We start from the raw sequence: 27,069 nt of genomic DNA on the forward strand, positions 1-27,069 counted from the left end.
AACTCTCTCTTAACATTTCTTTGAATAAATTTCTCAATACTCCTTCAAGTTTAACAGACTTCATCTTTATAGACGGCATTATTATATGGCCTTGAGAAAAGAATGTAAATGTCAGGATTCATCTCAGGTCTAACAATGAAATCCACTGTTGGTTCTTCCCCATACTGCCTCTGAGTACTTTCTCTCCCTTGTCCCTTGCCTCTATCATCAAAGTGACCAACAAGCCTCTAGTTAGGTCTTTCCCAGGCATGTACTCCCCAGAAGGGTATACACTCCTGTCCCTCTTCTCCACTTTCCGCCCCACCCCTCACAACAAGCCAAATTTTTATTTGTCTTCTGATACATTATTTACAGCTTCCCTGGTGGGTCAGTGGTAAAGAATCCACATGCCACGTAGGGGACACTGGTTCTATCCCTGGGTCAGGAAGATCCCCTGGAGAAGGGAATGGCTACTCAATCCAATATGCTTGCCTGAAGAATTCCATAGACAGAGGAACCTGGCGGGCTACAGTCCATGGGGTCACGAAGAGTCAGACACGACTGAATGACACTTTCACTTTCAAAGTACTAATATGGAGAGACTTCCAGGATATATTAAATTTTAAAAGGAAGATACAGCATCTGCTTGCAACGGAGGAGACCTGGGTTTGATCCCTGGATGGGGAAGATCCCCTGGAGAAGGGAAAATGGCTACCCACTCCAGTATTCTTGCCTGGAGAATTCCATGGACAGAGGAGCTGTGTGGGCTACAGTCTGTGGGGCTGCAAATAGTTGGATACAATTGAACAACTAAACAACAACAACAACAACAATTATCTACTTTCTTTATACATTAATACCTTTGTTAAATATGACAACTGGTGGCTCAAAGAAGCAGTAAGTTGGTCCTCAACTACCCAATTGTCTTTGTATTAGGACAGAACTAGAATTATTTTCGGAGGGAAACTCGAGTAAACTCGAGTCATGAAACCCTCAGCCTACTTTCATGTGTAGGTGTACTGATCTTCTACATAAGTACACAACTCCACAGGGATGGCAAACCTTTTCTGTAAATATTCTGGGCTTTGTGAGATATACAGTCTCTGTTTTAACTGCTTACTGCTGCTACTGAAGCAAAGAATGGCCATAGACAATGAGTAAACAAATGGGTGTCACCGCATTTCAACAAAAAATTATTTATAAAAATAGTAGTTGGCCAGTTTTGGCATATGAGCCATAGATCACCAATCCCTGATCAGGCCTACTGGAATAGCACTCCTTCATTCCTTTACCCCGGGGAGGGAAATGGCACCCCACTCCAGTACTCTTGCCTGGAAAATCCATGGACAGAGGAGCCTGGTGGGCTGCAGTTCATGCGGTCGCTAAGAGTCGGACACGACTGAGCGACTTCACTTTCACTTTTCTCTTTCATGCATTGGAGAAGGAAATGGCAACCCACTCCAGTATTCTTGCCTGGAGAATCCCAGGGACGGTGGAGCCTGGTGGGCTGCCGTCTATGGGGTCACACAGAGTCGGACACGACTGAAGCGACTTAGCATTCCTTTACCCACAGCCACTTTCCTTGACCAGACCAAAGTGATTATTTAGAGAAAGCACATGACCTAAGCCAAGGACTTGTGCTACAACTATAGCGAGATCTCTCCACTGGGGTTGCTAAGCTGGGAGAAAATGTCTAAGTAGCTGCTAGTGGCTGGGAGCCATCTAAAAGGAAGCCAAAGGAAGGAAAGCAGGATACTCTTGCAATCTGAACACTCACCTGAGTCCAGGTGAGTACAAAGCAAGACTCCAACTCTGTCCTCCTTCAATAGGCAAACCAATCAATTCCCCTTTCTGCTTTTTGCTTAAACTGGTCTCAACTGGGTTTCTTTTCCATACCATGCACTGGAAGAGTCCTAGCTAATACATCCCTTTACCAGGTTGTTTCACAAATCTGAAACGCTATTCCCTCCATGTTGCACGTATCAGAAGCCTTCATATTCTCCCAGACCTGGCTCAGATGCCACCTCCACTATCAAGATTGTCTTCATTCCAACCATATTTATCATCCTCTTTCTCCCTGTATATGTCCTGCAGTAGTGATTATACCAATCTTCCTTGAATCAAAATTGTATTTACATCTCTTTCCTCTGCTAATTTGAAAAGCAGTGAACATGTCTTAATAATCCTCCAATCTAACAAAATAAACGGTAAAATCTGTTGAATTAAACTTTTGTTCCATGTAGCACTCTACCTAAAATATATAACATTGTTACCTTCTTTCACTACCTGTATTTTAAAAAATCAATTCTTCATTTCTTAAAAGACACATTTTATTTTACAAAGAAGTCCTACTGTAAGCATATTAGAAGTTTATAGCATACATTTATCCCATGACAAGGGTCAGGATATCAATATCATAACAAGCTCTATTCAATGAAAGAAATACATGTGTATTTCTTTTTCCCTATGGTAAGACATTTTACTATTTTTTGATATTATATATTTTTTTATTAACTTCCTTTGATGTTAAAAAACAAGTGATGGGTATGTTCAAAACAGCATGGCTTACAGGTGGTATTAGAAAGTAAGAGGAGCTTTTGGGGACATTTAAATAAAATGACACAAGAGCACTTTTCTGAGAGTCTTTAAATATTACACTATCTTTTTCTGCTTTTTAGGCATGGAAAAGAACTAGACGGCATCCAATCTACATTAACATTTTCTCTAGATAGTCCAAATGAAAAGCTTTGAGGCAGCATCTTTGCTTCATGACAGCCAAACTTGAAGACTGCTCTCAGAACTCTCATATGAAAATATAATTAAATATTTAATTATGACACTCGAGCTTAAAAGTGGATCAAGAAAAGTAAAATTACAATCCCTAAAATTTCCCCATAGTGAAAATAGACCTGATACATAAACTAAAACATGACTGTGAAGTGGGACAGGTTGCAAACAGGAGACACGACTGAAAAGAGGAAGCTGTACATTGCAACTTCCACCAAACAAAGACTGCAGACCAAATTCAAATATATATATATATATATATACACACACATACATATATATATATACACACACGCACACCCCAAGGAAAATAAGTCTGTTATATGCCTAAATCTTTTAAGATACAGTATTCTGCAATAGCCAAAAATATCTTTACCACAGCCGAGTGCTGATATCTAAAGATCTGTGAGTGGGAACTGACCTCCCCTGGGTTAAGTTATTCCTCTATTAACATGCAAACATTCCTGGGGGTAATTTATCAGAGTCTTTTCAATGTACTTAACCGAGAGTTTGATTTGACAGGGAAACAGACTCAGAAATTGGACTACTACCCACAGACAGTAGTGTTGGGAAGGGGCCCTGTACAGTGAGTTCAGGAACTACAGAAGAGTGCAGGAAGTAACGAACATTTTTACCTACTTCTAGAGATTGTTTGCTGCCATGCCTACTACTCATCTCCATGTTCAGCCCAAGTACAATGGCTCACCTTTCTTTCCAGACACAAAGGCCAATGTAATCAATGCAATTAGAAAAGAGCTTCTCAAACTTTCATGGTACCTGGAGCTGTTGTTTAAATGCTGATTCAGATTCAGTAGGTATTGGTGGGGACAGAGATTGAGCGTTTCACACAAGCTCCCAGGTGACACTGTTGCAGTTGGTCTGCAGTCCGTTGTTTGGGTAGGGAGGGGTTAAGAGAAACCCTTTCTTTTCAATGCAATGTCTATTACGCTAACCCTGGCTCTTATCAACACCCTCTGAACCAAGAGCAACAATATTTTAGTAGGAAAAGAGACTAAATACAGTGGTTTTGAGAGTAGAGCCTGGTTATTCGAGTCAGACATGAATTCAAATTTCAGTTCTGCCACTTATGTGACCCTCACTTAATCTATCCCTGAGTTTGCTCCATAGTCAAACCGTGATAATATCTACCTCACAGAGACGCTGTCACGGTTAAAAATAATGTTAACAGCTTACAGAAAAACCCAAACGAACTTTTTGGCCAATCCAATAGCAAAGCATTAAGCTTGCTACCTCCATGAGATGGTCTCTTTGCTTTAATCCATCCAACAATTAACTGCCAGGACAATCTCCCTCAAATATGCACTCATTACATCAGTCTATTGCTTCAGGCCTCTCTTAATTCAGGACTATCAAAGGTGAACTCCTTAATTTGTTACTCGGCTTTTACTGCCCACCATTTGCTTACCTCTAAGACCCCCTCCACTCCTTCCTATTCAACATCACTTCTGGTTATTACCTCCTCAAGGAAATCATCTCTGTGCCACCATTACATTTACCAATTCTGAAATGTGGACACAAGCATTTGGAGACTCAGGGAACTTCTAAATAATCACCTAGTCCAAACTCTTCATTTCACAACTCAGAAAATAAAAAGCCAAAGAGGCTGAGTGACTTCATCTTGACAACAAAATTATTATCAGTGAGTACGAAAACCTGGTTTTTGGACTTATCCTCTGAATGTTCTCCCACTTTCTCTCTAGCAAACTTTAGGAACCATGTAAAGCTCACTTAAAAGAGAAAAAAAAAGTCCTCAGTTTACAATTGACTCCACAACCTCTCTAAATAAAGGCATAAAGTTTGTTTTGTTTTATTCAACATGATGCCAAAACATATAACCGATTCAATCAACAAATAAGGGAAGAAAATCAATGAAACCAACTATTTGCTCTGGCATAGACCAGATCAAATAGATATTTTAACACATACTAGTTACCACTTTTGGAATCTGCCTTGTTAGAACTTAAAGATTCTTAAAGAGATGGGAATACCAGACCACCTTACCTGCCTCCTGAGAAATCTGTATGCAGGACAAGAAGCAACAGTTAGAACCGGACATGGAACGGACTGGTTCCAAATTGGGAAAAGAGTATGCCAAGGCTGTATATTGTCACCCTGTTTATTTAACTTACATGCAGAGCACATCATGTGAAATGCCAGGCTGAACAAAGCACAAGCTGGAATCAAGACTGCGGGGAGAAATATCAATAACCTCAGATACGCAGATGACACCACCCTTATGTCAGAAAGCAAAAAAGAACTAAAGAGCCTCTTGATGAAAGTGAAAGAGGAGATTGAAAAAGTTGGCTTAAAGCTCAACATTTGAAAAACTAAGATCATGGCATCAGGTCCCATTACTTCATGGCAAATAGATGGAGAAACAATGGAAATGGTGAGAGACTTTGTTTTTAGGGGTTCCAAAATCACTGCAGATGGTGACTGCAGCCATGAAATTAAAAGATGCTTGCTCCTTGGAAGAAAGTGAAGAAGTGGGGCTTCAATGATAGCTCAGTTGGTAAAGAATCCGCCTGCAATACAGGAGACCCCCAGTTCAATTCCTGGGTCAGGAAGATCCCCTGGAGAAGGGATAGGCTACCCACTCCAGTATTCTTGGGCTTCTCTTGTGGCTTTGCTGGTAAAGAATCTGCCTGCAATGTGAGAGACCTGGGTTTGATCCCTGGGTTGGCAAGATCCCCTAGAGAAAAGAAAGGCTACCCAATGAAGTGGCTCAGTCATGTCCGACTCTTTGCAACCGCATGGTCTGTAGCCTACCATGCTTCTCCATCCATGGGATATTCCAGGCAAGAGTACTGGAGTGGGTTGCCATTTCCTTCTCCAGAGGATCTTCCTGACCCAGGGATGGAACCTGGGTCTCCCGCATTGTAGGCAGATGTTTTACCATCTGAGCCACCAGGGAAGTCCTCCTTGGAAGAAAGAGATGACCAATGTAGCATGTTAAAAAGCAGAGACATTACTTTGCCAACAAAGGCCCATCTAACCAAAGCTATGGTTTTTCTAACAGTCATGTATGGATGTGAGAGTTGGACTATAAAGAAAACTGAGCACTGAAGAATTGATGCTTTTGAACTGTGGTGCTGGAGAAGACTCTTGAGAGTCCCTTGGACTGCAAGGAGATAAAACCAGTCAATCCTAAAGGGAATCAGTCCTGAACATTCTTTGGAAGGACTGACGCTGAAGCTGAAACTCCAATATTTTGGCCACCTGATGCAAAGAACTGACTCATTAGAAAAGAAAGACCCTGATGCTGGGAAACTTTGAAGGCAGGAGGAGAAGGGGATGACAGAGGATGAGATGGTTGGATGGCATCACCAACTCGATAGACTTCAGTTTGAGCAAGCTTCAGGAGTTGGTGATGGACAGGGAAACCTGGCGTGCTGTAGTCCATGGGGGGTCACAAAGAGTCAGACATGACTGAGTGACTGAACTGACTACTTGTTAGAACTTACATTGCTAATTGCCTTATTTTAGGTGGCCATCTTCTTCTTCTAACTACATTAGAAGTCTTTTGAAACTAGAACTTTATTTTCTTCATCTTTGAATTCCCCATTGTCCCGCCAAGGTCTCCTATTCCTTTCTTCATGAATTGTGTACATAACCACTAATATACTGTATTAAAGATGTATAATTTTTTATAATGTTGAGTTTTATTTTTGCAATATTTCTTAAATAGCCCACTTCATTATAGTCTTATTTGCCTACTTTGTTTTATAGTGATGTATTTTCTCATTCAATGGCATAAAAATTAAAAAGATGATTCTCAATGGTTCTGTGTTTTTATTTTATTCATATATGTCTTTGTATCATAAAAATATTTTACAGCTGTGTATACCTTACATATTCAAATTCCAAAAGATGATGCTGTTATAGTGCTGCAATCAATATGCCAGCAAATTTGGAAAACTCAGCAGTGGCCACAGGACTGGAAAAGGTCAGTTTTCATTCCAATCCCAAAGAAGGGCAGTGCCAAAGAATGTTCGAACTACCATACAATTGCACTCATTTCACGTGCTAGCAAAGTAATGCTCAAAATTCTCCAAGCTAGGCTTCAACAGTGTGTGAACCGAGAACTCCCAGACGTTCAAACTGGATTTAGAAAAGGCAGAGGAACATGTAAAATATCATGTAAGAAACAAGTTGCCAGTCCAGGTTCGATACACGATACTGGATGCTTGGGGCTAGTGCACTGGGACGACCCAGAGGGATGGTATGGGGAGGGAGGAGGGAGGAGGGTTCAGGATGGGGAACACATGTATACCTGTGGCGGATTCATTTTGATATTTGGCAAAACTAATACAATTATGTAAAGTTTAAAAATAAAATAAAATTAAAAAAAGAAAACCAAAAAAAAAATTAAAAAAATAAAAATAAAAAAAAAAAAAAAGGAAAGAAAAGGCAGAGGAACCAGAGATCAAATTGCTAACGCCTTTTAACTTCCCTGGTGGCTCAAACAGTAAAGCGTCTGCCTACAATGCAGGAGACCCAGGTTCAATCCCTGGGTCAGGAAGGTCTCCTGGAGAAGGGATTGGCAATGCGGGCTTCTCTGGTAGCTCAGATGGTAAAGCGTCTGCCTACAATGCGGGAGACTTGGGTTCAATCCCTGGGTCTGGAAGATCTCGTGGAGAAGGAAATGGCAACCCACTCCAGTACTCTTGCCTGGAAAATCCCATGGACAGAGGAGCCTGGTAGGCTACAGTCCATGGGGTCACAAAGAGTCAGACGCAACTGAGCAACTTCACTTTCACTTTCTTTCACTTTGGATCACAGAAAAAGCAAGAGAATTTCAGAACATTGACTTCTGTTTAATTGACTACGATAAAGCCTTTGACTGTGTGGATCACAACAAACTGGGGGAAATTCTTAAAGAGCTGGGAATACCAGGCAACCTTACCTGCCTCCTGTGAAACCTGTAGACAGGTCAAGAAGCAACAGTTAGAACCAGACATGGAACAACAGACTGGTTCAAAATTGGGAAAGGAGTATATCAAGGCTGTATGTTGTTAGCCTATTTATTTAAGTTATATGCAGAGTACATCATGTGAAATGCTGGGCAAGCCAGAACCAAGATTGCCAGGAGAAATATCAACAACCTCAGATATGCAGATGACACCACACAACCCTTATAGCAGAAAGTGAAGAGGAACCAAAGAGCCTCTTGATGAAGGTAAAAGAGGAGAGTGAAAAAACTGGCTTAAAACTGAATATTGAAAAAACAAAGATTATGGCAGCCGGTTCTCACTTCATGGCAAAAAGATGGGGAAACAATGCAAAGAGTGACAGACTTTATTTTCTTGGGTTCCAGAATCACTGCAGATGGTGACTGCAGCCATGAAAGTAAAAGACACTTGCTCCTTGGCCGAAAAGCTATGACAAACCTAGACAGCATATTAAAAATCAGAGACATCACTTTGCCAGCATAGTCAAAGCTATGGTTTTTCCAGTAGCTATATATGGATGTGAGAGTTGGACCATAAAGAAGACTAAGTGCTGAATCATTGATGCTTTTGAACTGTGGTGTTGGAGAAGACTCTTGAGAGTCCCTTGGACTGCAAGGAGATCCAACCAGTCCATCCTAAAGGAAATCAGTCCTGAATATTCATTGGAAGGACTGATGCCGAAGCTGAAGCTCCAATACTTTGCCCACCTGATGCAAAGAGCCAACTCATTGGAAAAGACCCTGATACTGGGAAAGACTGAAGGCAAGAAGAGAAGGGGATGACAGAGGATGAGATAGTTGTATGGCATTACTGACTCAATGGACATGAATTTGAGCAAGCTCCAGGAGACGGTAAAGGACAGGGTAGTCTGGCATGCTACAGTCCATGGGGTCACAAAGAGTCAGACACAACTGAGTGACCGAACAACAATACTTTATATCTCCAAACACACAACATTGAGTGTAAAAGTATGTTTTCTACTTTTTATCATTTCCCCAAACTATAACCCCTCACTTCTACCAAAGTACTTGAAGCTAGACTATACATATTACAGAGGACTAAAATAATCATTGTTCTTATACTACTATAACACAAGCTAGCAAATGGTATATTGAAAGAACCACCAGGGCTTCTCTGGTGGCTCACTGGTAAAGAATCCACCTGACAGCGCAGGAGACATGAGTTTAATTCAGGAAGATCCCGCATGCCAAGGAGCAGCTAAGCCCACTGGCCACAACTACTGAAGCCTTCGTGCCCGAGAGCCCATGCTCCACAACAAGGGAACAGCATGCAAGGAGAAGCCCATGTACCACAACTAGAGAGCAGCAATGAAGACTCAGCACAGCCAGAAACAGATAAATAAATACAAGTGTAAAAAAAAAAAGTAAAAAATAAAAGCACAAGTGCAACAAGAAGTTATGTATACAAAGAAATGTCTAAGTTGCAAATTAATCTAAATTCTCAGAATTTAGATTAAATTACATAGTATGATTTTTATTATCAAAAACCACATGACACTGTAGTTGGAAAACATTTACCCTAAATGGCCAGTTACTGAAAGAAACTTGTTGGACTTCGTTGGTGGTCCAGTGGTTAAAACTGCACTCCCACTGAAGGGGGTATGGATTCCATCCCTGGTTGGGCAGAAGCCCACAGGCTTCTTGGCCATAGAAAAGAACCTTGCTTTTCCTGGTTTTAAACATTACCTACATTCTATTGGAACACAGAGAAAAACAACACATCTATTGCTTTGCTTTTATAAGACCTGACTAGTGCTACACCTAAACTTTAGATAAACAAAAAATCTTCCTCAAAAGATGGTGTATAATGTGTAAAAACTGACACACTAAATCTAGATTGTGCACATGGAGTGTACACATCTAAGCTGGCTGTAGATGCATTATGAGAGTTCATTATTTATAGGCATCATAGAGATAATCAAAGCAATCCTTTGGAATAAATGATTTATATGCTTTATAAATTCAAATTTTCATATACTAATTTTTCTTTAAGAAAAACTATACCAAAAAATGAGAAAACATATTCTACTATTATAAATGATGATCAAAACAGCATAGCCTTTTTTCTTAATCCCAAACTTTTGAAACAGTTGCATACCTAAACAAGTATTTTTTCATACAAACCTATGTTCTTATAATGTCCACAGTTTTTAGTAACCTCTATTACTTGGGAATTTTTAGTTAAGAAAATACCAGGACAATGAATGACTATTTTCTATCTTAAGCTTCATTTTGTCTCTTTCTATATGCCCGCCCTAGAGGTTCCAGATTCTATCCACAAAGTGATTATGGTCTAGGACTGAATCAGATTTGTAACAAATGTCCACTGGGATTCTTTGACCTAACATCGATGGGCTAGCCAATACACGTCTTCTAGCTCACTGAATCCTTTCACTCTACCTTAGGGACTTTCCACGCTACACAGTTAGAAGCTTTCTTTCACAAATAATGGAAATGAATGAAAAATGGTTTCAGAATAGAAAAACAGAAACCCAAGTCATTACATGGTATCTAAAAGCTACCCTGCATCTACTATTTTACTGCCTAAACAAACACTTTAACATGTATGATAAGGGATATTCTAAGGTCTTAAGTTTCATTATCTCTAATTTTATAAGATTACTGACATGCATCATTTCTATTAACACTTCAATATACCCAGCCATATGATAGCATTAAACTAAGAGTGACCTACAAAAGCCTAGAAATCATTATGATTTAAGTTTTTCAGAAAAAATAACAGCATAAAGTCAATAAAATGAAATTTCTAATAAACATAATTTTTATGTTACCAAATCAAAATGAAACTAACAGCAGCCATGAAATCATTTATGAAATGTATTTCCCTCAAAAAATAAAAAGTGTTTCTAAAGAGAGAAAAGAAAAATTACAAAGTACAATATTTTTAAGCTACAAGCTTTACGAAAATCTGTCACCATTTATGTTACAATTCTGCTCATCAATAAGGTACTTTTTTTCAAAGAACCATTCGAAAATCAATTATATCAACTCTTTTGTATAGAGAAGCAGCACACCTTTCAGGCAACTAGTATTAATGAGTAGACATGACTATAGAATCTCCATTTGTTTCTCTGACAAAGCTGTGGCTACTCTAGTCGCTCATTGAAATTCCATTAATCTAGTGTACCAAGGTCCAATGCGAAAATCAAAACTCCATCTAACCCTTTATCAGTTCACAATAACCTACAAGTGAACTCTGCCTGTTAGCATGCAGCAAGTTATGATTTTGCTATCAATCAGGCAGTTGGCCAATAAAAAAAAAAAGGCAGGCTGGAAACAGTGTGTCTGGCAGGGTTTGAAGACTTTGTTTTTGTTTTCTGTTTTCATTCCCTTTCAATTTCTATAGGGCGTCTGGACCTTGTGAGAATATGCATTATTCTCCTTGGCTGTGATTTAATTGCTACCAGCAATCAAGTCGAAGCATCACTGAAGTGTGCTTGAATTTCATTAGAAGATATAACTTATGCTACTTTCCTACAGTACCTAATAAACCATAAAGAAACCAAAACACATATGGCTTGAGGGAATAACTGGAAAATTAGGTAGCCATTTGGGAACTGACTGAACTTTTGAACCAGAGGAACAGAGAAAAAGAAATATTAAAGGAAAAGACAGACTTAGAATGCACAGAGATGTGCAGGTTTGACCTTTTCAGTACCTTGAAAATTACATTAGCATTATGAAAAATACATATCATGTTTGGAGTTTATAATCCATCAAAGTTGAGATACTTTGTTTAGTGCCTACCATAAGGTAAAAGTCAAAAGGACAAAACAACAATCTGATTTGACAAAAGGCCTTTTGGTGACCCATGCTAATTTAGTTACACTTATTGTTAAATGTATTATCATTTTATAATTAATATATCATTAGACTAAGGTCACACAATGAAGGAAAATTTATTCAGCAAAGGAAAGAACACATATAAAATCTAAGTTGCAGGGAGAAAAAACTAATATGATTAGATAATATTTTAGAGTGGAAATTAAAAGTTCAAGTAGTAGTTTTAAAATTAACTTATAACATTCTTAGGAGAAAATATAAAATTATCAAAACTAGCACTGTTTATATACCAAAAATGAATAATACTAGAAGTTAAAATTTCAATCTAGGAATTGCTTATATAAACACTGATGAAAATGCAATATTTAACAAGCTAAAATTTAAATGTTACACATAAACATAATTTATTAAACAATATTCAAATATTGACAATGCTTTAACAGTAAATCTTCTTGTGCTATTAATATATTTCCTGTATATCTGGTTATGAAAACAAACATATGATAAATTATTTACCCATTAAAAAAGTAATCATGTAAATGCACTATACAATAGCAATTCACTTTTCCTAACAAATCACTGGCTCTCACAGATATTTAATTGTTGGATTTCTAAGGTTGTTATTTTTTCAAGAAGGTACATAATACTCTCTTGTACATCAAAATATTTATGCTATTTTGAGAAAGCCTGAGCATATATAGTCTATGAATATATTTGTATGTGTGTATATATATATATTTTCATAAGATAAATATTCTTCATATATGTCTACATACAAACAAATTCATTTCTGTATACTTACATTTTACAGACAAGCAAAACAAACCATTGTAATGTGTCTGAAAAATAGTTCAACTCAAACAATAATTCATTGTTTTGCCTGAAAATATTACTTCATCAATGATAAAACATTTTCTAATAGAAATGCTTTTGAAGATACGTTAGAAAGGGTAATGCTCTGTTTCATATACTAAGTGTAACTGAAGAGAAATATGCATTTAAAAAAAATAGAACCTATAAGAGAAAGAAATTCTTTCCTTTTAAAAACAGATATTAAATGTTTGCCAAAATGTAAAATTTGACACAAAATGGATATGATTATTGTTGCTACACATTGTACAAAGTTCTGAATATAAAAAAAAGATTGTGTTGTTCTGAATCAGTGGTTAGAATGTTTATCACTTATGCATGTACTTGACTTATCCCTGTTCTGCAATAGACATAATTTTATACCTCATAAAAGCAATTTATGTTTCCAAAGGGAATAATCTGGATAACATAAAATGTGGAGTGCTCTGTTGCAGGAAGCATATTTTCATTCAGCAATTGTATTTAGAGATGGAACTGCACAGTTTGATCATCATATAGTGGCAGAAGGCATTATTCATTTCTATGTCTATGTGAAACTTTGAGTGCCACAAATTAATATGCATGGGTAATTTATCAATATGCATTCTTAATTTGTAACTATATATCACCCTCATAGGTCTCTATAGTTCAGATACACTCGACTGGGCGGCACAACAAAGTACATGCTATGGTAAAAACAAGTTTCATAACTTTGGAAGTTTTTAAAAATTACTAAGAGACAAAGAATCAATTGTATTACCATTTCAATTAATACAAAATACTGTAATATTACTGTATAATATGGGATATTTTTAGATGATAATTAGAAAAATGAAAATGTATATAAAAGAAGCATTCGATGAAAACTTGTCTCAATGAGAGAAGGCAATGTAGGAATAATTAATTTAATATTTTATGAACTCATTTTGTATGAAGTTTTCAGGAAAAAAGAGATCAAAAATCTTTTTCATTATTTATAAAATAAATAATACAACAAGCCATTAAGCAGCCCAATAAAATTAAGCAAGAATCTGATAATATTAAATTAACCAACAAGTATACTAATAATATTTATATGATGATATGATACAAGTACTCTCCTCAAAATTCAAGTAAAGAAAATTTTCTAGAAAAAGGAACTACATACTTAGGAAAACCACTAGAGAGAGCTCTTCTGTTCCTTAAAAGGTCCTGGTAAAGGTAAGTTAACCGCAGCTTCTGTGTTTATCTGCTTTCTGACAAGATCACCACCTTTACATATTACATTGTTCTGTGTTAAGAGTGTCAAGAGGTATAGTCTATGGGAAAATGTAACATACCATCAGAGGGAGCTTCATCATCTTTATCATATCTTTCTGAGGCTAATGAAATAGTGTCTGGAGGCCCAGCAAAAGGGTCATCGTATTCTTCTCCATCTTCTGCATCACCTATGAAACAATGAGAGATAAAAGAATGGATGCACATTATAACTGAACCACTCTGCTGTATACCTGAAACTGACATAACATTGTAAATCAACTATACCCCAATATAAAATAAAAAGTAAATTTAAAATTACTATTTAAAAAACAAACAGAAAAGAATCAGGGAAAAGTCTTTTATAATTTAGCCATCTTTAAAGAGTGTTACTTTGTCAAAGAGGTAAATGGTACTGTTAAATTCAGTCACTTTCATGGAAGAACAAAAAAAACTTTTTGAACTACATAAAAACAGATCCTATTTTAATGTATATCTGTTGTAATTTAGATAAAAGTAATAGTTTTTGAAAGTCAGTATACAACTGCTTCTTTCTGTTACAAAAGGGTACAAGTTACAAAATTATTATGGTCTCTACAAAAATGAATATCAAATACTAGAAGCAGGTTAAAACACGGTGTGTATCCAAAACAAACAAAACCAAAATAACAATAACAGCAACCAAAAAAAGCATGGCAAGCACAAGAAAAAATAATTCAGTTAATTCCATTTACCTACTCAATAACTAGAAAAATGATGATGAGAAATTGATAAATCAAAGCCATATGAACATTTTACATTTTCAGTAAAAATCACACAATTACATTTGAACAGATTAAAGATACTCACTTGCATTTTTAAGAGCAGGAATCTTTTACAGAAAAACTGCTTTAAAATCCATATAAACCTTTAAATTCAGACCAGGTGATTTACAAACTAGACACTTTCAATTTTTCATTCAGTGATATGCTATTTTTTTATATTCTAGCTAGGTTTCTAGATGACTTCCAAACCTTAGGCTGATTGGGTGAAGTCATTTAATCTCCACAATAAAATCTTGTGGTGTGGGTTTTTCCATATACTCATTTAGAATAATTTTTTAAAAGAGTGATTCAAACATTTACTATATACTAGCCATACCTAACCACTCATTCTTCATCCATATTCAACAAGAAAGAAAAAGGTATGCTTAAAACCATATCAATGATTTGTTAACAATTCAAGCTACTTGTTAGAAATTCAAGAGAAAACCAGCCACCTCAGGTATTACCTAAAAACCATAGTGAAAAGTCTCCATAGGAACCCTCAACTGCCTACAGTACCACTTTTTAGATCACAGTTGCTGGGCAGATCCAGATTAAAGCTACTGGGCTCTCCAAAATGATGTCTGTATTCTCCGACATTCTTCTGATGGGTTGCACCCTACTTTCACCATATTTTGGTAGAGAAAATAGCCTCTTTCAAGACAATACTTTCAAAATAATAAAAATAAATATTCGTATCTATTTTCTTAAAAGTCTGACATTTAATCAACATTTATCATCCCTACCCTGAAAGTAAAGATAAGGACATCTCCCACCAAGACAATAAGAGCAGACTATAGAGATGACTACCTTATTGTCCTTAATGATTACACCATTACGTGCACCACACATGGTGATGCTTCTTCCCCAATTAAAATTCCAAGAAACATATACAAACACTGCTCCTTCTTCAGATCTTAATTTCTTTCTTTCAAGATGATCAAAGTACTTCTCAGAACACTCAGTGATCCTTTATAATATATTTCTCTTATGGAATGAAGAGTGGTCTGATTTAAAATATGAGGTAAGACAGAACCTCATAAAATTCTAGTAAAAATATGTTTGAACGTGAAATGATAGCTCATGGAATACACAGTGGTAAAGATCACAAAATTCTCAACTGTTCAAGATTGTTAGCATATCCTTCTATTCCTAACAAAGTAAGAATTTTTATGTTATAAATTTTCTAAGGTATTTCATATCATAAACTATAAATCTTGCTGTGAAAAAAGTATTAGGACATTTCAACCACATCACCATAACTTAGCAGTTAGCACATTACACTATTAAGAATATATAAATATGACAATAAAGCTAATGATTCATGGAAAGAATCTTTTTAAAAATTCAGATGTTCAAGCTTAAATCTATTAAATTCTATGTGGAAATAAAAACAATTTTACGTTTTAAAAAATCAGAATTAGTTTATTATCCTTGGATGATATCCATTGTATATTTTGTGTATATATCCATGTATGTACACATACACAGCAAAAAGATCACTATTAAAGCTATAAATACAATAATATTTAATATAAGGGAAGAATATTCTACACAAATTAGTCACTGACATGTTAAAGACCTCTGTGGGCTTTATTTTTGTTTTTGTGTTTTTTTTTAAAAAAAAAAAGAACAGTTTTTGGATTTAAAGTGAAATTATCTTCAATTTCCCCATTCTAAGAACTGCAGTTCATTTCATAGGTTGGTTTTTTTAATTACTATGACATTTATATTTATCTAAGACAAAAATACATTACATACTGCTATTGGCCTTATTTCTTCCCTCCCAGCCCCCTTCCTCCCTTTTTTAAGCTTCCCTTGAATTTAATTCAGAAAGTAAAGAAGATGAATCTCTGTGGTATCTGTACAGGGTTATTCCCTTTTTAACTTGCATGCAGTTGAAAAAATACATCATTTTCAAAATGGTCTTCATGTTACTGTTCTTCCAGTGATGATTTACCCCTTTTCCCTGACTCTAATTTTTTTCAACTCAACAAAGACCAGCTATATTATAAGGGGCCTTAATTGAACACAGGGGTCGCTGTTGAGTAGTACAAAGCATTTTTTCTCCCCAGGGGCTGAGTACTTGCAGCTATACCTACAAAGACTTCGATAAATTAAAAGGAAAATGTTCAACTTGTGTTTGTGTAATAGAAAACTGAACTCCAAAGCAACAATGAGCATCAGGTAAACGTATCCAACACAATTTACAGACATAATTGAAAGCATTACAGCTAATCAGACATCTAAAAGAAAAGCTTGCTCAAATGAAATGTCTACAGAATCATTAGTTGGCAGCCATTCTATTACAATCACACATAATGTCAGTGGTGCCTTGAGCCTGTGCCAATGACAACAGCATAAATTTTGCATCTCATTTCTATGGTCATAAAATTAATGATCAGTTTAAAAATACTTCTTTGTAAAAGTTATTGCGCAAAGAAAAGACATGAATGTGTCCCTGTTATGTACTCAGAAGGATAATTATAGGGTTGTTGCTCATTAATACTGTTTCTTGTTTCCCTAGAAAAGCATTTGATTTATCCCACAACTTTCAAAAGTTTAATTAACGATACAAAGTTAACAATCTAAAAGACAATGATCCAAGACTTCTTATCCTATAATTTCATTGGTGAGTTAAACAACACAGCAAAATCAAGGCTTAATCGTACCACAGCAACATATGTCTTTGGAAAACATTTTTAAATTTTTAATAGTTGGTTTCAAATCACTATTACCCCTTCTTTTTAATATAGGTCCATGATCAATTAATGTTTTCCTAAATGCCTGGAGATAAAAGCCCATGAACAGCCATGATCTCTCCCACCACGAAAGGTGATTTAACCAATCTACAGCTTGTTTTAGCAAATATAGTCCTATTTTAGATGCAATCAGGTAAACATTAAACCAAATAACGTATCTAAAATTCAGATGATAACCATTCCCTTTCATAGAAAATGAAAGACAAACTCGGTGGGGGAAATTACTTGAATGAAAAATATTAATTTCTAATTTTCTTAGTTCATGTGTCCAAAATAATTTCTCAAGTAATAATACACAGATAAATAGACATAATTAAGCATTTAACTTGTCACTTCTTAAGGGAATCTATAGTTTAATCCTTGAAAATTTGGAAGATTTGATTCACCACAAGTAAGATTCACTCCACAACTCTCCTACCACACAAGGGCTAATTTATAGCATGCAAATATGAGGCAATTTTAAAGGAAGGATACCACTCCTCAAGCATTTAAATTCCTACCTTTGAAATACACTTCCACTGCTATAGGCCCCCAAACTCAAATATGCTTAACACATTTGTATAAGGCCAGAGATGGGGTGGAGGAGCTGCAAGCTACTTGTGCAGATTTCACTGGGGAGCTAACTTTCAACAGAACATATACTATGTTAGGAAGGGTAAAAGTAAGGAAATTTAACACGATCCAAAATGACTCTTCTGCTGTTCTGAAGGATTCCATCAGAAACAACTAAAATGGGTCCCTTCTTACCTAAGCGCCTTGGTACTCAAAAAAGCAGTTTAGTCAATTAATAAACTTAATATCACCAATGAGGTCAAAGAAAGTTGCTTTCTCAGTAAATCTATTCATACTCAACATCAGTGGAGTTTTAGGACAAAATCCACTAAATAATTTTAATTTAAGGAAAACCATTTTAAAGGAGAAAATGAGTTTTTAGTTATGACATCTCAAGGGAATTGAAAACAATATATTCACATTTTTTAAAGCTGTAGACATCAATATTTGAAAAACATTCTCTTGAAAATATTTGTCTCATGTTAATAATGCACGCCCTTCTGTTAGTAATTTATGGTTTCCTTGAAATTTATTTAAAGATTGAATTATAAATCAAGATTTACTAAATTTTCTTGATAATGAAGTTGAATCTGAGAATACACATTAATATAATATTGAACACTATGTGCCATGCATAGCTATCTTCACATTATCTTAATCATTCTGTAAAGAAAATAACAATACCAAAATCATCACTGGAGTCAAACAAGCCTGATATAAGGACAAGATACAAATACAAGTAAAACTTTTTTATTATATACCTAATATGTATTAGAAAATTCTATTTTATACTCAGTCAACAACACTGTTTACTCAAGTAGTAATGTAGTTCAAGTCACATTTAAGAGTGCTATGACCTTGTCATGTGACAGAGAACAAATTCTAAAACAATCACAATTCTAAAATTAATTCTAGGGCCTGTATTTAGGCCCTAGAATGAAGCCTGTATTTAGGAGTATACTTTATATTACGAAGCTATATTGCAACAAAGAATAAAAAACTATGGTTAGATAGTTATGTCATGTACAATATCTAAAGGTTATAAGAAGAGATGTGAGAGGAAAGCAAGGAAGGATGACAGACATCTGTGTACATTAGAGAAAGTAACAAATCATTTATTCAAGATGAATAAATGTGAATTAATTCACTTTATTTAAGAACGCTCTTCCAGGTCCTTTTTTCTCCCAGTATTATTAAAATGGTACTTAACCATCATGTAAAAAACAGCACGTGAAAAAAATAGGAGTATAAAGGTAAAAAAGGAGGAAAACAGCCTCTGGTCACTTCACTGTGACCCCATATTGACCTGAGAGAGAGGAAACAGCCAAAAGGAATTCTGCCCAGGTCTCCCTAGATAAAGACAATCCAAAAACCCCAAGAAGAAAATATAAGGAAAAAGAAGAAAAGCAGCATTATCAAAATATACTTAGATGAACTAAATTTATTCAATACAGAGATCTATTAATAAATTCTTATTTTTAAAAAAAGATGTATTTTGAACAACTGCTTATTCAACAACTAAGCCTGTACTAACATCCTTTTAATATTTCTAACCAACGACACGAGTAGTCTTTTTAGAACAGCTGAATTATACTTTAAGGGCAGAATGGCATAAAATTACTTAGCTTCTCATATTTCTCCAAGGTATAGATCTAATTTATCCCCAGGCTTACTTTTGAGCAGGCACTCTTGGTGATTAGTTAACTCAATACAGCAGTATTGAACTACAAATGACTTATTCAGAGGAAAATGATTATGGGGAATCTCTGAATTCTGTGTTATTTGAACTCGTATTCTAGGCTCATTTTTCAATTTTTATCAAATACTATATAAACCTCCATTCTCTTTAGAGACAAAGAATGTATCTCAGTAATGTAATTTTAATATCCACACACCTGAACAAGTCCTAAACCAGAATACCAAAGGGAAAATTCCTATCCCATTATTGAATCATACGCAATTCTGCAATGACTTTATACTCTCACATTTTCTTAGCTTAAAAATGTTTAATGTACAAATAATGAAGTCACAATGAGAGTCCAATAGTCACTAGAACAAAACGTGTGTTTTAAGAAAAAAAGGCAGAATCTGATATGTAATATTCCCCTATAAACAGTGCTTTGTATAAAAGTTATAATTAAAATGCATAAATGCATTATTTCTATACTCAGCTAAGCAAAATGCAACATGATTAAACCCACAGTTTAGGATTCGTTGTAGAGTACAAATAAGTAGGCATTTGTGGAGAGAAGTTTCCTGCTCTTCCCTTTATTTAATAGTGTCTAAAAATTTAACATGGAAAAAAAAAACTCTTATTTGCTCCAATCACAACAATCTTGATGACAATGTGAAAAGAAACTGTGGCTTCCTTTTAACTGTTTGATTTTAGGTTTGTCTGCTTAAGTACTTGGTTTATTGAAACTGTCATTACTCTCTCACTTATCAGTTAGCAGAGATATGAGTTTCTCTGTGGTATCTGCTAACTAACCCCAGTTAGAAGATGCCACACTGCTCCTCCCAAACCCAGAGCCTAGCTCCACATAGTTAACTGACCTCATGTTTTGACCCTCATACCAGCATCCACAGGCTTCAGGTCATGACCCATGAATTAGCATCATGGAAGTAAGGGCCATACCAAGTTTCTTTTACAGAACTGAAGACGTCAAAGGTAGAGACGTCCTACGCCTTTCTAAACTTGGTTTTCAGTACACTCAGCAGCTGTCTCTCAAATCTAAAGGAAGACAATCAGCTTATCAGCACTCTCACATATTTCCAAAAAAGGAAACTGAATTACCTTCTTTGAAAATGTCTATTGCATACATTTATTCATCTCAAAAGAAACACAAGAATAAAAACTAGCATATGAAACAGATTTTACTCACGTTCTCAAACAAAAATTGATAGTTTTCAAAACAATTATCCTTTAGAAATGTCACCTATGAGCTCTCAGCCACAGGCCCTCCTGTTCCCATCACCACTATAAAGTAATCTCTACAGGATTAAATGGTGTTGGGTTGGTATCTTCCCTCTGCCTCACCAAAGTCTTCCATGTATAACTGAAGGTTATACAAATTAGGTTAACAAATTTCTGCCACAATGAACCCCAAGAACCACAAAACCTAAGAATGTTAAACACAGATTTCTGTATCAAAAGACTGTGCAGGGTAGATTCTAGATAAGCTTTTTAATTTTATTCTCAGCAGGGGGAGCTAGCACTCTCATCTTGAAAGTCTAGGTATACAACATGGAAATTTAAATTTTTGATTCCAACTATCGAATTTCAGCATGTGTCAGATTTTCCTATTGAAAATCTCTGCAAGGGAAAAAAAAAATGACAGGTTTAACAAAACTTGAAAATTTACCTTTGTCTTGAGATTCCTGAAGATAACTGTAAAAGAAAGCAATAACATATTTTAAAATAAAGGTTAACAAATCAAAATAAGATCTAATCAGTGGCAATGATTCAAATCTATTTTAAAATCTATACTATGAATATATATTTAAAGAAAAAAATACTTCCTATCCTGAAATGGTAATTCCAAAAGGCTAATGAATTTATACTAAAGATATTTTTAAAGACTCAAGTTACAGTAGTAAAATTAGAATATATTATTAATATGTACAACTTAAATTACACTTATTCATTTGAGTATCTGGAGGTATTTTCCATATTTATGTTGAAATTCTCAACCTACCTAAACCTTATCAGTGAAACCAAATATTTTCTCAAATAATCAAAATGAACAGTTGGATTTTGCAAAAATACTTAGAAAAATAGATAATCAAGAGCCTTCACAAAAAAAGGTATTATGATAAGCATGTCTGTTTTTAAAAATTATTATAGTAGAAATATAGTTTGTCCTTTAAAATACTTCAATTAGATTAGAATCTAAAAAATTTAATTCCACAATTATCGGTCCTTCATTAAAATGTTAATTACATTTCTTCTAAGTAAGAAATAAGTAATAAAAGGCAAGTAAGTGACTTACATAGACTTTACATCTTTTATCTTCTTAACAAGGGCGTCTCTCTTTTCCTTTGCTTTCTTGGATAAATTTTCCCCTCTCAGTATGTCTGCTACAAATGTTTCAACATCTAAACCATGAAATATAAGAAAAAGGACACAAATTATAGGAAAGAATCATTTTTTTGTGAAGACAAATAGGATAATGATTGTTTCTACCCATAAGTGTTAATATCTGTACAATTTGTTACACTTATTTATCAATCCAAAGCATAACAGTTGAAGTATGCTTCAAACACTAAATTGGACAAATCTGTTCACCACTTAGCTAATAAAATGTGTATGTTCTACTTATGCTTAGCACAGCGAATGCTATTTGAATGTTTGGCATCATTAAACCAGGAAGAAACATGCACATTTTAATAAACTACGGTGCCCCATAAACAAATTCTCTTGTATAAAAGCAAGCACAGAGTTTACATGCATATGTTACTATCATTTTATAGTATTTTATAAGTTCCTGTATGAACAAGTCATTCACAATATTATATCAATAAAAGCTAATGTCTCTGGCAAAGGCTGCTTTTCCCAGCATAATCAATTTTCAGTCATATGTCATGCTTAACCACTTTAAAGGGAAAAAAAAAAAAAATCCCTTATTCTAGCCAAGATTTCCAAATCAAACCCTCCTCTTAGGTTCCTACCTGCCCCACCCACTCTGGCAAGCTATTCTCAAATAAAAAAGATAATCAGTTGCGTGATTTTGTGTGCTCCTGCATCCTGTCTTGGCATTACTACCTGGAAATACTTCTTTAAATAAAGGAAAAAGTGGCAAAAATACATTTATCCACTATTTTAAAATATAGTAACCAACAGAAAAGATTTCTATGGCCTCATGCAACATTTTCACACAGCTTCTTTTTTTAATTTAATAAACTTTTATGCTGCTTTCTAATTCTAATATGCAATGCCATCTAATTCTTACTGGTTTGATTTTATAATGGCCCCACTCTTATTGTTCATGAAATACTGTACAACTTTAACTTTATAATCTGAATTTCAAATCTCAATGAGATATTTAATATAGAGGATACCATTAAAATTTTTTCAGTAGGTATGCCTATAAACCACCCATATTTCATATTGAAGAGATGTGTATATGTTCTATTTTCTTTTTATTTAACTAATTTGTCTCCTAACTCACACTGATATAAAGATGGTATCAAAACATACAATAAGATTATATTCAGTCAATTCAAAGCAGTATAACAAATAGTCTTTCAACTGTACTTATAATTAGCAAGTTAAAACCTAGTATTTGAAATAGATGTTACAATTGATCTTAAATTCTTGATTACAAAAGTAACTTGATCCAATGAGCAAAGCTGATTAAACTGTTATTCTACACACTCGTAATAAATTACGTAAAGGTGAGTTTTCAATAAATCAATATGACAAGTGAAATAATTAAAATTTAGTCTTGGAATAATTTTTTTAAAATAGCTCTCTGGTTTGAAGTCCATTACTGACGTGTTAAAAGTACGTATCTGAAAAAACAAAAGCGAAATGTCACAGCTTCTCTTTCCTTGAGCTGTCCATGTTTCGAAGAGGGGGACACAGAGACATAATCTAGTACCAGTGCAAATTAGACCCACACCTTTAAATGAGTTCAAAACAACCAGACATAAAAAAGCACTCTCTTCCCAACTCTAAATTTTGTACCCAGAGGAGTAAGCAACCTCTGGACATTCAGATTATTAGCTGAAATGGAAAAAATCATTGGCTTCTCTGAGATGACTCCAATAAATCTACTAAGAAAGTGAAGTTAGAGGAGTAGCACCTCTTACTCCAAGTACACTCAGTACTTGGGAGAATCACTGGCATAATGACTTGTAAATAGTGTGCTTAATTTAACTTTCACTCAGTATTTGTCTTTAATTTCCTCATCCACACGAGTATTTAATTGCCTATTTTACATTTTCACTATACAATTCAAGTTTAAACAAATGGGATCTATTTTCTATCTCCGGAAGCAATAACAGAACGAATTGCAGCCCAAGAGCTATTCCTTTACAAGGTCTTTTCAGTTCTATAAAAACTCATAAAACAAAAAGCTGTAACGTTCTATATAGTGTTTCCTAACAGTGCTGAACTGAACAACAGTGCCAAAAATTTTTTTAATTATTGAGGCTATGCTATTTTATGAGGAAATTCTTGTTGAAAGAGTGTGAGACTGCAGGAAGAATATGCCTCATTTGTTTTCTTAGGGGGAGGCGATTCAGAGATTGCTCAAGGGGAAAATTCTGTATTTTTAGAGTAGTCAATGTATTTATTCCTAAACTTATGCCAGACAAACGGTTTAAGGCAACAAAAAAAGATTTAATAAACATTGATTTTTAAAGATTACTTCACAAAGGAGATATGAAAAGCATAGAACCTGCTTTGGTTCCACCCACCCCCCCTTTTTTTTCTATTTTTTTTTTTTTAACCAAGTAAGAACTTCAAAGTGGAAGTGATTCCTGCAATAATCTTAGTCTGTTGGTGCCCACAAACTCAACTGGTCTTCAAGTTTTTGAAATCTTTTTTTTTTTCTTTCTTTCTGAAAATCCATAGAGTGCCCATTTATTTTGAAATCGAACTAAACCAGCCTCTCGCAGACACAGGCGACCCCGTGGACGTGCCCGCGGCCTTCGCCGAGCACCAACCCGCTCCCACGGCGCAAAGACAGAGTGTGTGCTGAGAAGTTTCTCTGGCTTCACCGTGAGATGCTTGAGCTCCGCAGTCCGAGACACTCGGTATGTTAAGCCCCAGGGTTCCCGTCATCAGAGCTGGGAGCAAAGAGCACTGGTTTGGGGCAGTGCTCTCGCTAGACAAATGGGACTGGATCTGTGACTTTGTAGCTCAGAGCCAGGGTTGTATTTCAAAAGCCAGCAATAAAAGTCCTAGCGAATGAAGCACTTCTCTGGCAGGTTGGAAGAGATCTGAAGCTTTTTATTGTGCTCTGAATAGCCTTGCAAACGGTAAACTAGCAAGCCCTCTCCTGCCTTCCTTTAGGGGTCGTGTCCCTCTGTTAATATGTAGATTTCACCGACTCCAGACTGCCTGTAATTCGGGGAACAGCCGTAATTCGATTACAAGAAAAGGTCAGCCTGCGTCTTCGCTGGCCTCTTGGCCTGGTGAGTTCGATAGAATTCCTCATTCTCAGAGGAGGAAATCTTGGCTCACTCGCGTACTCCGAGGAAGAGGAGAAGCTTAGGGACCCACCCGGCCACGTGGAGAAAGCGCAGTTCCGGTGCCCCCTAAACATCAGGTCAACCCCTATCGCCGCTCTGCGCAGTCACTTAGACCGCAGGTCAGCGCCGCCTGCATTTAACCCCATCTCCATCCGCTTCTGTCCCCAAGTCATCATCAAGGAAGAAGTTACTCAGCGAATACAAATGTGGTGGTGATTTTTGCTCCTATTACACCTTAACACCGTCAAGAGTAAACCTGATCTCCCAGTATAACTGTAAAGATACGGGGGAGAGGGCCGCTGAAAATAATCTGATTTGCGAATGCTCTGTAGATAAATATTAAGGTCTGAAAACAGAATTAAAAGATGATATCATGTCTTGGCTCGGCAATCCTCAAACAGTTTAAGTAAGAAACCTCTCAATAATCATCTCAATCCCTAACAGGCAAATACTTAACACACCCCAAATCACCACATGGTACTCCAATTTTCCTTTTTTTTTTTTTCTTTCTTCTCTTGTACATAGGACCCCCTAGAAAAACTGCCACTCATCTCCCCCCTAGAGTCCCAGAGGCTAGGACAGGTATATAATACACACACACACACACACACACACGCAAGCGCTCACACGAACAGTTTACTACCAGTTTCCATACTGATTACAGAGTGAAAAAGTGAAACCACACGAGGTTATACCAGTTTTTAAATTCTTGCAAACTATAAACTTTCAGCTTCTCCAAGCTGAGTACATAGCACAGGTTCCTACTCTTAAACAAAGCCAGGGTTTGACCACTTGCCTTCACATCCTCCACCAGCAAACAGCCTGGAATATGACTTCCAGACTGGTGAGCGTAAACAAGTCACAGAGGTAACACCTGGTGTGTCTTCTGCCTAGTCCCCCAATCAACCAATACTTCACCTCCCTGGGCAGGCATGCAAGTGTGCAGACACACACACACACACACACACACACACACACACACCCCCTCTGTGATGGCCTGAACTGTACAGGAGAGAGAGGCAAGAATTAGACTGAATCCACCACCACGTGCTCAGCCCCGTATCAACAAAATGAGTGTGAAACCAATCAAACCATACCCCCATGCCCCAGATGGCCTCACGACTTAATTCCACAACTTTCTCTACTTTATGAATTGGGCCAAGTTCCACTTAGTGTTCACTGACGTGCTATCACTAAACTTAATGTGAGAAGAATTCCAGCCTAGAATTGAAGTTGGCACCAAAACAAAAAGAGAAGCTTTTCATCTCTGGTAAAGGAGGGTACAGTCTTACCAAACACAAACTGGTGAAAACATAAAATCTGTTAAACTGGGTACATGTATACCAATTAAGCTCAATGCCCAAAGTTGGGAAATGGCTAATTGAAAAGTTATTGATTTGTCTAATAAATGTCTTTCTCTTGATTACCCGAGCACTTTTATAGGTCATGGTTGAACTGTGGACTTTTCAAACATGGAAAAGGGGACATGAGCAAGCACAAGAAGTTCTCACAGTATGATAAGTAAAACATACGTGAGTCTTACCATCCATTTATCTCACAAAATTTTCAAAATTGGCTTTGGAGGCTAAGTGATTTATTTTGATAGAAAACTGGACTGTTGAAGAATAGAGATGAACATTTTTTGCCTCTAAAAGATGACTCTTGATAAATAGCACTTTAAAATGATCAAAATCTTATTTTCAAAGAAGCCACAGTGAATAAAACAATAATCTGAGATTTACACTATATTCACCATTAGGTAGCATCTATTGTAATGTGTTCACCATGTGATTGAAAAAGAAATGTAAACTCAGTGGAATGAAAAAGATAGACTTAGCTTTAATTGAAAAAGACAAACTAAGTGAATAATGAGTATATAAAAACTAGCCTATGCCACTTTTATCACCCATATATGACACTTAATCTTAAATTTATGAGAGAACTGAACTGTGTTTCAAATCACCGAGGCTCTTCTTACTCTGTTGTTTCCACCTTCTTTCCAGTAATGCTGGATAAAGTAGAGCTAAACTCATTTAGAAATTTTTAAATTTTTATACTTCTTCTTTTTAGTATATTTAAATTTCTTTTTTAAAAGAAAACCAGTGAT

General features: G+C 35.8%; 1 protein-coding gene across 2 annotated transcripts in view; it reads right to left on the minus strand.

Annotated features, from left to right (window-relative positions):
* SKAP2 (src kinase associated phosphoprotein 2) overlaps positions 1–27,069 on the minus strand; it is a 168,106-nt gene that overhangs the window by 136,674 nt on the left and 4,363 nt on the right. For both annotated transcript variants that reach the window (XM_027539379.1, XM_027539380.1), the window contains exons 2-4: positions 21,755–21,860; positions 21,128–21,153; positions 13,732–13,839 (exon numbers count right to left, since the gene is read on the minus strand). In XM_027539379.1, the coding sequence (XP_027395180.1) occupies positions 13,732–13,839; positions 21,128–21,153; positions 21,755–21,860 (240 nt within the window). The remainder of the gene's footprint in view (positions 1–13,731; positions 13,840–21,127; positions 21,154–21,754; positions 21,861–27,069) is intronic.

Source organism: Bos indicus x Bos taurus, chromosome 4, assembly GCF_003369695.1.
Source record: "Bos indicus x Bos taurus breed Angus x Brahman F1 hybrid chromosome 4, Bos_hybrid_MaternalHap_v2.0, whole genome shotgun sequence".
Lineage (NCBI taxonomy): Eukaryota > Metazoa > Chordata > Mammalia > Artiodactyla > Bovidae > Bos > Bos indicus x Bos taurus.